The sequence below is a fragment of the Martes martes genome, assembly GCF_963455335.1.
Source record: "Martes martes genome assembly, chromosome: 1".
Classification (NCBI taxonomy): domain Eukaryota; kingdom Metazoa; phylum Chordata; class Mammalia; order Carnivora; family Mustelidae; genus Martes; species Martes martes.
This window is the reverse complement of record NC_137888.1, coordinates 116270735-116285094: the sequence shown is the minus strand read 5'-3', so window position 1 is coordinate 116285094 and position 14360 is coordinate 116270735. Positions and strand designations below refer to the sequence as shown.

Genomic DNA, 14360 nt, shown 5'->3' with positions numbered 1-14360 from the left:
CTGGGATCGAGTCCCACATCATGCTCCTTGCTCTGCAGGAAGCCTGCTTCTCTCTCTGCCTCTGCCTGCCACTCTGCCTGCTCGTGCGTGCTCACTCTCCTTCTCTCTATCTCTCTGACAAATAAATAAATAAATAAAATCTAAAGAAAAATGCTACCTGAAGAAAGTATTTTCTTAAAAGAAAACCTATGTTGGGTGCCTGGGTGCCTCAGTTACTTAAGCAACTGCCTTGGGTTTAGGTCATACCTGGAGTCCTGGGATCAAATCCCACATCAGGCTCCCTGCTCGGCAGGGAGTCTGCTTCCCCCCGACCCCTCCCCTCTCATGCTCTCTCTCTCATTCTCACTCTCTCTCAAATAAATAAATAAAATTTTGGGGGTGCCTGGGTGGCTCAGTGGGTTAAGGCCTCTGCCTTCGGCTTAGGTCATGATCCCAGGGTCCTGGGATCGAGCCCTGCATCAGGCTCTCTGCTCTGCAGGGAGCCTGCTTCCTCTCTCTCTCTGCCTGCGTCTCTGCCTACTTGTGATCTCTGTCTGTCAAATAAATAAATAAAATCTTAAAAAAAGAAAAGAAAAGAAAAACTATGTTAACACCATTTCTCACCCATCAGATTAGCAAAAATTCAAAAGCCTGACAGTATTCTGTTGGCAAGGATGTTTTGAAATAGGCATTCTCATTAGAAATGCAAAATGGTACCCTATGAAGGAAAATTTGGCAGTTCTAATAAATCCACATATCATTTACCCGAAACCTGGCAATCTCATGTCTAGAAATTTACTCTGAAGTTATACTTCTAATAATTTTGAAATATACATGCACAGTATTGCAGTATTATTTGTAATTAGAAAATACTGGAAACTGGGGCGCCTGGATGGCTCAGTGGGTTAAAGCCGCTGCCTTCGGCTCAGGTCATGATCCCAGATTCCTGGGATCGAGCGCCCTGTCGGGCTCTCTGCTCAGCAGGGAGACTGCTTCCCCCCTTCTCTCTGCCTGCCTCTCTGCCTACTTGTGATCTCTGTCTGTCAAATAGATAAATAAAATCTTTAAAAAAAAAAAATACTGGAAACTATCTTACTTTCTCTTGAGTAATACGGAGTGATTTCCAGGGGATATTACCAAGTAAAAAAAGCAAAGTCCAGAAGAATATATAGTATGCAATATTTAATAAAACAAGAGCAATTATATATCAGTTTCTCTTTACAAAAAACACCAAAAAAAGGATAAACCACACAGTGATAAAATTGGTTATCTATAATGTGGTGGACACAGGGTAGATAAGATACAGGAGGGAATATCCTCTCTGTGAATAACTTTTTATGTTATTTTTACTTTTAGGTGCATGTTAATATTCTACACATTCAAAAAATATACAAAGAAATTAATAAGGATGGGAGGGAAAAATGAAAAAAAATCACTACATAAGAGTGCCAATTATATATAACGTTAGTAACTGTTGTGAACACATGTAAAAAACAGATCTTTTGTAAAGTACATTAAAAATATTTATATTTCAATATATATTTTTTATACAGGAATATACGGGGCACCTGGGTGGCTCAGTTAGTTAAATGTCCGACTCGCCCCTCATAGGGCACCACATTGAGTGCCAAGCATGAAGACTGCTTAAGAGTCTCTCTCCCTCTGCCTTTGCCCTCCCCCCACCACAGCACACACATACACCCTCTCTCTAAAAGAAATAAAATATTTTTCTAAACAAATACAAAACTGTATGTAAAGTCTGAAATTGAAAACACAGGAGAGAATTCTTCCAAAAAGAATAACTACTTAGTACCTACCTTGCTTATCTCCTCCTCATATTCTCTTCTCAATTCCCCGGGCTTACTCAATAAGCGAACTGGCTGACAGTCATCAACTGTTTCAGATCAAGAAAGAAAAGAATATTATAGGCAACACAGGATTTTATGGCTAGCTTTGGTCTTTCATTAAACCTGTATTAATATGAAAATGTGAAATTAGAAAAAAATGTAAAATCATTAATAGCTTAACTGGGGCGCCTGGGTGGCTCAGTGGGTTAAAGCCTCTGCCTTCAGCTCGGGTCATGGTCCCAGGGTCCTGGGATGGAGCCCCGAATGGGGCGCTCTGCTCGGCAGGGAGCCTGCTTCCCTTCCTCTCTCTCTGCCTACTTGTGATCTCTGTCTGTCAAATAAGTAAATAAAAATCTTAAAAAAAAATCATTAACAGCTTAGCAATACCTACTCTCTGGTGTGCCATTTTATTTCTTTTCTTCCCCTAAAGATTTTATTTTTTATTTTTATTTTTTTTAAGATTTTATTTATTTGAGAGAGAGAGAGAGATCACAAGTAGGTAGAGAGGCAGGCAGAGGGAGAGAGGGGGAACAGGCTCCCCACTGAGCAGAGAGCCCTATGTGGGGCTTGATCCCAGGACCCTGAGATCTGACCTGAGCTGAAGGCAGAGGCTTAACCCACTGAGCCACCCAGGCACCCCTAAAGATTTTATTTTTAAGTAATCTCTACACCCAACATATACTTCAAACCTACACCCCCAAGATCAAGAGTCACATATTCTTTTTTTGTTTTGTTTTTTGTTTTTTTTTTTAGATTTTATTTATTTATTTGACAGAGAGAGATTGTAAGTAGGCAGAGAGGCAGGCAGAGAGAGGGGGGGAAGCAGGCTCCCTGCTGAGCAGAGAGCCCGATGTGGGGCTCGTTCCCAGGACCCTGGGATCATGACCTGAGCCGAAGGCAGAGGCCTTAAGCCACTGAGCCACCCAGGCGCCCCAAGAGTCACATATTCTACTGGCTGTGCCAGCCACACGTCCCTATGAAATTCCACTTTTATTTATTTTTTTTTTTTAGGATTTTTTAATTTGCTTCTTTGACACAGAGAGAGAGAATGCACACAAGGAGAGGGAGCAGCAGGCATAGGGAGAGGAAGAAGCAGGCTTCCCACTGAGCAGGAGCCCAATGTAGGGCTCCTTCCCAGCACACCTAAGCCAAAAGCAGACGCTTAACTGACTGAGCCAACCAGGTGCCCCTTATTTTTAAAAGATTTATTTATTTAAGAGAGAGAGAGAGGGAGAGAGCACGCACATGAGTGGAGGGAGGGGCAGAGGAAAATGGAGAAGATGACGCTCCCCTGAGCAGGGAGCCCAACAAGGGGCTCAATCCCAGGACATGGGATCATGACCTGAGCTGAAGGCAGACACTTAACCAACTGAGCCACCCAGGTGCCCCCAGAATTCCATTTTATTTTATTTTTATTTTTAAAGATTTTATTTATTTGACAGAAAGAGATCACAAGTAGGCAAAGAGGCAGGCAGAGAGAGAGAGGAGGAAGCAGGCTCCCTGCAAAGCAGAGAGCCTGATGCAGGGCTCGAGCCCAGGACCCTGGGATCATGACCTGAGCTGAAGGCAGAGGCTTTAACCCACTGAGCCACCCAGGCGCCCCTGGAATTCCATTTTAAAAGAAAGTCCAGGGTTGCATAGCTGGCTCAATTAGTAGAGCATGTAACTCTTGATGTTGTGGTCGTGAGTTTTCTTTTTTCTTTTTTTTTTTTAAGATTTTATTTATCTATTCATGAGAGACAAAGAGAGATAGATGCAGAAGGAGAAACAGGCAGGGGGGCTGATGTGGTACTCAATCCCAGGACCCCGGGATTATAACCTGAGCCGAAGGCAAACGTTTAACCAACCAAGTCACCCAGATGCCCTGAGGTGGTGAGTTTGAACCCCATGTTGGGTGTAGAGATTACTTAAATAAATAAAACTTAAAAAAAAAAAAAAAGAAAAAGAAAGAAAGTCCAGAGGTTTTCTGGTTCGAAATGGCACATGAATACATATACTTAACTCTTGTTCTAGAATCTTAGAATAACAGTATGAAAGAAATTTTTAAAAAGTAATCTTAAAACAGCAAGGAGATTGGGGGTCAATCAGTAAACAAGAAACTTTAACGAATTTCTAGAAAATGGGAAGCAGATATAAAAGAGATAACTTATACATCAGAATGAAGAAAAATGCAACCCTCAGAAAGGAAGGTGAGGCGGGAGGAGATCTGCACCATATACTGGAAAAGCAGCCCAGGCTCAAAAACACAAGGCACAATAGAGACCACAGTGAGTTAAGTTGGGACAGGGAATTAAAAGTTCATGATCTGGGGGGGAAAAAAAAGTTTATGATCTGGGGTGCCTGGGTGGCTCAGATGGTTGGGCAGTTGCCTTTGGCTCGGACCATGATCCTGGCTGGAGTCCAGAATCGACCCTCATCAGGCTCCCTGCTCAGTGGGGAGCTCCCTGCTCATGCTGTCTTCTCATTCTCTCTCTCTCTCAAGTAAATAAACGGAATCTTGATAAAAGAAGTTCATAATCTGGGGCGCCGGGGTGGCTCAGTGGGTTAAAGCCTCTGCCTTCGGCTCAGGTCATGGTCCCAGGGTCCTGGGATCGAGCCCCACATCAGGCTCTCTGCTCAGCAGGGAGCCTGCTTCCTCCTCTCTCTCTTTGCCTGCCTCTCTGCCTACTTGTGATCTCCGTCAAATAAATAAATAAAATCTTTTTTTTTAAATTTTTTATTTTAATAAACATATAATGTATTTTTATCCCCAGGGGTACAGGTCTGTGAATCGCCAGGTTTACACATTTCACAGCACTCATCATAGCACATACCCTCCCCAATGTCCATTTCCCCACCACCCTCTCCCGTCCCCCCTCCCCTCAGCAACCCTCAGTCTGTTTCTTGAGATTGAGTCTTTTATGGTTTGTCTCCCTCCCAATCCCATCTTTTCATTTTTTCTTTTCCTACCTCCCCCCAATCACCCCCCGCCTTGCATCTCCACTTCCTCATATCAAAGAGATCATATGATAGTTGTCTTTCTCCGATTGACTTATAAATAAATAAAATCTTTTAAAAAAAAGTTCATGATCTGTTAAATCAGAATACTTGGCTGGTAGGCATTTCTTCCTAGATGTGTGTATAAGTGCACATAACCACATTCAAAGCTTATTTTAAAAGATGTATTTATGTATTTGAGAGAGAGCATGAGCACTTGCATGAGTAGGGGACGGGAAAAGGGAGAGCAGGTTTCCTGTTGAGTGTGGAGCCTGACCAGAGGCTGAATCCCACAATCTTGAGATCACGACCTGAGCCAAAACCAAGAGTCAGATGCTTAACCCACTGAGCCACCCAGGAGCCCCTCAATGGTTATTTTTTTAAAGAAACCGAATTGCCTAGACAGACCCAGTACAGTTGTGGTAACCCAGAGCAAAGCCCTCTAAAATCTGGCACTTACTGTGGGAAAGCATAATGGCCAAGCATAACCTCAAACAATGTCTGCCAGTCACCAATGCCAATATATGTACAAGAAGGGTTATTCTAGGCCCTCATTTTAATTTTATTTTTTTTGAAGGGCCTCATTTTTTTTTTTAAAGATTTTATTTATTTATTTGAGACAGACATCACAAGTAGGCAGAGAGGCAGGCAGAGAAGGCGGGGGAAGCAGGCTCACTGCTGAGCAGGGAGCCTGATGTGGGGCTCGATCCCAGGACCCTGGGATCATGGCCTGAGCCGAAGGCAGAGGCTTTAACCCACTAAGCTACCCAGGCGCCCTGAAGGGCCTCATTTTTAAATGTGAAAGTAAACCCAAGAATCACCAGACATTTCAAACTAATCTACAGAATTAAAGAAACACTAAGCCACAAGAGAGGGAAAAAATCATCTCGAGTTAAATCTAGAAAAAGAGAACCCAACTGCTTGTTCACGGGGGCAGCTATTACTCAACTCCAGCTGACTCCTGCCACCAGGAAACCTAGATCCGTCCTTGCCATATTTTCTGATTTTTTCAAAACTATCCGGAAATCTGTATTTTAAAGTGAAATCTCCCAATTTTAAATGTCAGCACTGAATGGGTCACAGAAAGCCTGACTGTAGGCTTTACACGGCTTGTATACCAGCAGTTTGCAAATTCACAGAAGAATTAAAAACAGTAATGTAACTCCTTAACAGGTAGCAATGAAGTATGCCAAATTCTTTTTTAGCTGTTGAGGATTCATCTGAGGCAATATAGGGGGAAATAAAGGAAAGAGTGTAAGGCTCCTGAAAAAAATAGTAGGAGCTAGAAATGAAGCCCAAGAAGACAAGAGGGACTGCAGCACTTCAATTATCGGACTTTTTTTTTTTTTAAGATTTTAGTTATTTATTTGACGGAGCAAGAGCGAGAGAGGGAACACAGCAGGGGCAGGAGAGGGAGAGGCAGGCTCCCTGCTGAACAAGGAGCCCAATGCGGGACTTGATCCCAGGACCCTTTGGATCATGACCCCAGACAATGGCAGACGCTTAACGACTGAGCCACTGGGGCGCCCAATTACAGAACTTCTGATAAAGGAGGATAGGGTATGTGTAGAGAGTACTGTAATACCAGATGTGACAGCTCAGAGGGTGGTAAATTTTTCCCATAAAGGGTAAGATAATAAATATTTTATGCTTTGCAGGCAACGTAGTCTTTGTTGCAGTGACCCAATTCCTGCAACTGTGGGCACAAACCAGCCATTGATACGGACAAGTGCCTCTGTTCCAACAACACTTCATTTCCAAAAAAAGACGGAGCCCAAATTTGGCCTGACTCTTGATTTCAGCTCAAGTCATGATCTCAGTGTCATGAGACTGAACCCTGCCTGGGGCTCCACGCTCAGTGGAGAGTCAGCTTGAGATCTCTCTTCCTCTCCTTCTTTCCCATCTCTCTCTCTCTTAAATAAAATCTTTTTAAAAAGCTTAAAATGGTAAATTTTCTGTTATATGCATTTTACCACCATAAAAACAACAACAATCAAAACTTCTGTTAAAAAGAAAACCACAGGAGGATGGCTTGTTTCCTTCCCCTTAGAGAGCAGCATGCTCTTTGTGGGCATTTTGTAGAACAAAAGCCACCTCGGATCATCACCCATTGCTAATGTTTTGGGTGGCAATGCTGGATTTTCACTTAAAGATTTAAAATGGCTTTGGAATAAACATTTAAAAAGAAAAGAGGCAACCACAGAGGTATAATGCAGACACCTAAGGCCCCACATAAGCAAAGCAAGATTTAATACCTAACTTCAACGTCAACCTCCTCAAATGTAACCTTTAACCACTCAAACTGGAATTTCATGTAGGCAAACCCCTGAAAGACCCCTTCCCCCTTAGGAGGGGGACCTTGTCCAAACACTGCATTCCTTGTTAATAACTATTATTATTATTTGTTAAATATGTTTTTAAATGTTTATGTTTTTTATTTTTTGTTTTTAATTTAAATATTTGTTTTATTTGTTTTTATTTAAGAGAGGGAGTGGGCGTGTGGGGGAGGGTGCAGGGGGAATCTCAAGCTGACTCAATGCTGAGTGCCAAGACTGATGTGAGGCTCGATCCCACAACCCTAAGATTGTGACCAGATTCAAAATCATAAGCCATCTAGATTCTCAACCAACTGAGCCACCCAGGCAATCCATCATTTTTTTTTTAAAATGACTCTTCTCTGCCTTTCTTTTCCTGCAGCTCAGAGGAGCCCTCTACTGCTTGCTGGATGAGAATTCAATAAAGTCAAATAGATCTTCAAATTTACTAGTTAAATTTTGTTTTTTAATACTTCTATATGACAAATATCACAAAATTAAACAACTGGGAGAAGTTACTTGCAAATATATAAATCAACAGAGAATTAAATTTTCCCACTGTACTTAATACTTAATAGTATAATACAATGAGTGTTCTCCTGAGCAGCCAAGATTCATTAAAGGAATTTTATCCTCATACTCTTTACTTTATTCTGAAAGAAAAATCCAAGTTAATCAAAGAACTGAATGTTCAAAACTGGGCCAAAACCAAAAGTCACAATAAATCTAACTTGAACAATTAAGTAGTTTATAAAATCACTTTCATCACTCAATTTGACTCCACTTGCATCATCATGGAAATAGAGTTTTCTTCTCCCAATTAAATCTGCTCATCTAATCTTCCTCTGAAGCCTGTAACGTTCCTTGACTCTTCCTAGTTTCTAGTAGTTTGCCACCAATCTTTGGTATTCATTGGAGATGCAACACTCCAACCCTCTGTCTTCACTTAGTGTTCTCACTGTGGGTTTTCATATCATCCTCCCCCTGTGTATGTCTGTCTCTGTTCAATTTTCCCCTTTTAATGAGGACACCAGTCATAATGGATTAGAGCCCACAACACTAATGATCTAAACTTGACTAACTCTGTAAAGATCCTATTTCCAAATAAGGCCTGAAGTATTAGGGGCTAGTATTTCAACATATCCTTTTAAGAAAACACAATTCAACATATTTCTGGTCCTCACCAAAAAACTGTAAAATATTACTGAGAGAAACTGAAGACCGAAATGAATGGAGAGAGAGAGAGACTATCTTCAGGGGTACAGAAGCTCTATGTTGTTACAATGTCAATTCTCCCCAAATTGATCTAAAGATTCAACACAACCCAAGTCAACCCCTACTATGCTCTTGCTAGAAAATGACAGGATGATGAAAAAATCTACATGAAAATAGAAAGGACCTAGAATACCCAAAGCCAACATGAAAAATAATAATAAAGTTGGAGAGCTATTATGATGTGACTTCCGACTTTCCATAAAGCCACAGTAATCAACAGTGTGATTTTAACATTAAAGTCAACAAATCAATGGAACAGAATAGACTCTGCCGTTTCAACAAAGGTACAGGAGTAAATGGTACCTGTATAGGAAAAAATTAACCACAACCCCTATCTCACAAGGTATTCACAAAATTTGAAATGGGCCATAAACCTAAACATAAAAGCTAAAACTATAAAGCTTTTAGGGGAAAAAAACATATAAGTACTTTTTTCTTAAGATTTTAAAATTTGACAGAGAGAGACACAGAGAGAGAGGGAACACAAGCAGCAGGAGTAGAAGAGGGAGAGAAGCAGGCTTCCCACTAAGCAGCGACCCCGATGTGGGGCTCAATACCAGGACCCTGAGATCACGACCTGAGCCGCGAAGGTAGAAGCTTACTGACTGAGCCACCCAGGTGCCTCCACAGAAATACTTTTTTCAAAGATTTATTTGTTTGAGGGAGAGAGAATCCCAAGCAGACTCCCTGTTGAGTGCAGAGCCTCACTCTTGGGGCCCAATCCCATGACCCATGAGATCATGACCTGAGCCAAAACGAAGAGCTGTATGCTTAACTGACTAAGCCACACAGATGCCCCAGAAATATTTTAATATTACTACAAAGGATAAAGTTTTTAGGATACAGAAAGCAGTAACAATAAAAAGAAAAGTTTATTAATTAGACCATGAAAATTTAAAAGTTCAGCTCAACAGATTACCTGATTGGCTCAGTCAGTGGAGCATGAGACCCTTGGTCTTGAGGCTGTGAGTTTGACCCTCAAGTTGGGTGTAGAGATTACTTAAAATAAATAAATAATAAAATCTTGGAAAAAACCGTTCAGCTCATCAAGACACTATTAAGAAAATAAGCACAGGGGCGCCTGGGTGGCTCAGTGGGTTAAGGCCTCTGCCTTTGGCTCAGGTCATGATCCCGGGGTCCTGGGATCGAGCCCCACATCGGGCTCTCTGCTTGGCGGAGAGCCTGCTTCCTCCTCTCTCTCTCTCTCTGCCTGCCTCTCTGCCTACTTGTGATCTCTGTCAAATAAGTAAATAAAATCTTTAAAAAAAAAAAAAAAGAAAAGAAGCACAATAAATAAATAAAATCTTTATAAATAGTAATACAAAGATAAACAACTCTAGAAGCAAAAGATTCCAACGATACTTCATAATGGAAGATATATAAATGGTCAATAAACAATAAAAACAGACTCAACATCATCAGTTAACAGGAAATGCAAATTAAAACTACAATGAGATAAGACTACAAATCTATCAGAATGGTTAAAACTAAATAGATAGGTAACACCAAATGTTAGTGAGCACGTTGTAAATGAACTGAAGGTGTCCTCCCAACCCCCACCCAACTCTGTGTTGAAACCCTAACCCAACCCTATAGTTTTTAGAGGTAAAGCTTAGGGAATAATTAGGTCAGAAGGGTAGAGCCCTCCTGAGTGGTTTTAGTGCCTTTACAAGAGGCCAGAGAGCGAGCTAACTTTCCACCAGGTGAAGACATAACCAGAAAGAGGGCATTCACAAAGAACTAAGTCAGACAGCATCTTGATCTTGGACTTCTCAGCCACCAGAACTATGGAAAAATAAACTTCTTTGTTAAAGCCACCCAGTCTATATACTTTGTTACAGCAGTCCAAATTAAGACAGATATGCAGAAATGAGAATTTGCAAATATTGTTGCTGGGATTAGAAAATAATACAACCATTTTGGAAAATGACAGTACATAGTTTTTTTCTTCTTTTTTTTCCCCCCCAAACCCATTGTCTGTTTATTAACATATAATGTATTATTTGCCCCAGGGGTACAGGTCTGTGAATCACCAGGCTTACACATTTCACAGCAGACAGTATATAATTTCTTATATAATCAAACATATACCTACTCTGAGCAATTCTACTCCCAGGTATTTGCCCAAGAAAACACAAAAACACATGACTACAAAAAAGCAAAACAAAACAAAACTACTTCAAGAATCTTAACAACAACTTTATTCCCAATAGCCCATATCTGGAAACAGCTGAGACACCAAGAGCTGGAGAAGTGCCAACAAAGTATACTATAGTTAATCGGTAGGATGATACTTTAACAAGAAATAAACTACTAATACTCTCAAGATGAATCTCAAACATTAGTAAGTAAAAAATTAGTAAGTAAAAAAAACCTTACGCTAAAGTATATACACTGCATGATTACTATTATAGGCTGAACCGTGTCCCCCCAAAAGATACACTGAAGTCCTAATATCGGTACTAAGAATGGGACCTTCCTGGGAAACAGCTGTTGTGGACATAACTGAATTCATAGTGGAGTAGGATGGGCCCTTAATGCAGTATCGCTGGTATCCTTATAAAAAAGGAGAGAGAGAGAGTGTGGAGACAGTCATGTAAGGCAGAGGTAGAACGCCATGCGACTATGGAGGCAGAGATTAGAGTTATGCAGCTGTAAGCCAAGGAGTACCATGAACTCTCAGCAACACCCATGAGCTAAGAGAAAGACATGAAAAAACAGGAAAGAAAGAAAGAAAAGAAAGGCAGGCATGGAACAGATTCTCCTCTAGAGCCTTTAAGAGAATACATCCCTGCTGACACCCTGATTTTGGGTTTCTAGCCTCCAGAATTGTGGGAAAATAAGTTTCTGTTAAGCCACCTAGTCTGTGGTACTTCATTATGTGAACCCTAGTAAACTTACAGAATTCCATGTATATGAAGTTCTGGAAAAGGCAAAACTTAACCTATGGTGGGAAAAAATAAAAACACTGGTTGACTTACGGAGGGTAGGGGGTAGAGATTAACTAGAAAGGACATGAGGGTACCTTCAAGGGTGATGGTAATATTTTGTACTTTTATAAGGGTTCATGTTACAAGAGGTTATACATATGTGAACACTCAATGAAGGTACAATTAAGATTTGTGCATTACACTGTATGTAAATTTACATTAAAAGAGTTATAAGCTAACATTGATCCCTCATAATATGTGTACTTACATATTAATGGGAAACTGAAATAAATGAAAAAAATAAGATCTGTGACACAGCAAATATAAAATACTGTCCGGGGTGCCTGGCTCAGGTCATGATCCCAGGACCCTGGGAATGAACCCCACATCGGGCTCCCTGCTCATTGGGGAACCTGCTTCTCCCTCTTCCTCTGCAGCTCCCTGTTTGCTCCGTCTCTCTCTCTCAAATAAATAAATAAAATCTTAACTAAACTAAACTAAAATACCGCCAGGATGCAGTGGCTCGGTCCGCTAAGCGTCTGCCTTCGGCTCAGGTCAAGAACCCAGGGTCCTGGGATGAGTCCTGCATTGGGCTCCTTGCTCAGTGGGGAGCCTGCTTCTCTCTTGGCCTGCTTTGCCCGCTGCTTCCCCTGTTTGTGCTCTCTCTCTCTCTCTCACTCTCTCTCTGACAAATAAATAAAATCTTTTTAAAAAAATAAATTAAAATAAGTAAAATAAAATACTGTCAAAGCTCATTATGGATATATAACAGTTTACTATAAAATTCTTTCAATTTTTCTATATTTTTTTTCAAAAAAAATTTTTTTTCATAACAAAATGCTGAAAAAAAATAAGTACACTACCAAAATTTCTTTTTAAAAAAAGGGCACCTGGGTGGCTCAGTCGTTAGGCGTCTGCCTTCGCTGGGATTGAGCCCCGCATCGGGCTGCCTGCTTGGCATTTAAAAAAAAAAAGAAGAAGAAGAAGAAGAAAGAAACAAAGAAAAACCAAGTGTTGGCAGAATGGGGTTCAACTACAACTCTCATACATACTGGTACGACTGTAAATTGGTAAAACCACTCTGGAAAACTGGCAAGATCTTCTAAGGCCTATTCTACATGTAACACCCACCATGGGGTGGTCTTAGACTATACTCAACATTTAAACTCAGAAAATGACCATAGGACCACATCTGGCATTAATCTAATAGCATGAGGACAAGGAAGCCAGATAATTCTTCCTCTACAACAACCAGCATTTCTTATAGCAACAATAAAGGCACAGGTTCCTCACAAGGAACATGCTCAGTTACAATGGTCACTATTCCCAGAAAAGCACAAAGCACAATATCCCAATCAGTATTTATAATTCCATCCAATAGAGGGGCAATTTGTCAGTTGGGGATCATTTTTCCCATTAAACAATGTTGCCTAGTAACATCATTAACATTCTTAGCCTCAGGTTTTGGGGGAAATAAAACTAGAGATTTAATCAAAGGATGGATTTTCATCTAGCACAGGAAAGGATTTAACTTTTTTTTTTTTTTTTTTAAGATTTTATTTAGGGGCACCTGGAGAGCTCAGTGGGTTAAGCCTTTGCCTTTGGCTCAGGTCATGATCTCAGGGTCCTGGGATCAAGCCCTGCATCAACGGGCTCTCTGCTCAGCAGGGAGCCTGCGTCCCCCTCTCTCTCTGCCTGCCTCTCTGCCTATTTGTGATCTCTTGCTCTCTGTGTCAAATAAATAATAAAAAAAAATCTTTAAAAAGAAATAAAAAAATAAGGATTTTATTTATTTGTCAGAGAGAACGAGCCTGCACAAGCAGGGGAGCAGCAGGAAGGAGAAGCAGGCTCCCTGCTGAGCAAGAAGCCCATGTGGGACCCGATCCCAGGATCCTGTTATCATGACCTGAGCCGAAGGCTGATGCTAACCTATTGGGCCACCCAGGCATCCCAGGATTCAACTTTTTATCCACATTCTGTGATCCCCAAATTCCACTCTTAGATATATGAATATATCCAACAGAAATGTAGACATAGGTTCACCAAAATACAAGTATAAAAATGTTACAGCACTATTCATAACAGCCCAAAATGCCCAATATCAATGGACGTAACATTTTTCATTGTTTTTACTATTTAATATCCATACAACATAGTACTATACAGCAGTGAAAACAAACCCACATCACATATATCATGGATCAATTTCCCAATATATGCTATAGATATGCTATCTAAAGAAGCCAGACACAAGACACAAGATGCCCTTTTTTAAAAGGTTCAGAACAGGTAAAAACAATCTATGGTGTTAAACGTCAGAAGAGTAGTTACAGGGACGGCAAGTGACTAGAGACTGGGCCACAAGGAGAACTTAGGAGTTCTGGTAAAGTTCTGGGTCTTAGCCTGAATGTTGGTTATATAGATATTTTCACTTCAAAAATTCACTGAACTGGGGCACCTGGGTGGCTCAGTGGGTTAAGCCTCTGCCTTCTGCTCAGGTCATGATCTCAGGGTCCTGGGATCAAGCCCTACATCAGGCTCTCTGCTTGACAGGGAGCCTGCTTCCCCCTCTCTCTCTGCCTGCCTCTCTGCCTAATTGTGATCTCTGTCTGTCAAATAAATAAATAAATAAAATCTTAAAAAAAAAAATCACTGAACTGCAGATTTACAATTTGTACACTTTGGGGGGGGGGGAAGCAAGCGTGCACAAGCAGGTACACATGCACTTGGGCGGGGGAAGGAAGGGCAGAGGGAGAGGGAGCCAAGCAGGCTCCATCTGACAACCCTGAGATCGTGACCTGAGCCGAAATCAAGAGTTGGATGCTTAACTGACTGAGCCACCCAGGAGCCCCTGATTTGTACACTTTTGTATATACGTTATACTGCAATAGAATTTACATGAAAAATCAAGGAGAATCAACCTCCGGGACAGTAAAGTGAGGAGATCTATAGAAGAGTTCTTCAACAAAACAACCACAACTAGAGAATAGATAACTGGTCCTATAAAAATCCCTGGAAATTGTCCTAGGAACAAATAG

The 14360-nt window shown here is 41.0% G+C and overlaps 1 protein-coding gene across 2 annotated transcripts in view; it reads right to left on the bottom strand.

Annotated features, from left to right (window-relative positions):
- Positions 1-14360, bottom strand: part of RNF168 (ring finger protein 168) — a 45000-nt gene that overhangs the window by 23519 nt on the left and 7121 nt on the right. For both annotated transcript variants that reach the window (XM_080796171.1, XM_080796172.1), the window contains exon 3: positions 1797-1873. In XM_080796171.1, coding sequence (XP_080652297.1) covers positions 1797-1873 — 77 coding nt within the window. The remainder of the gene's footprint in view (positions 1-1796; positions 1874-14360) is intronic.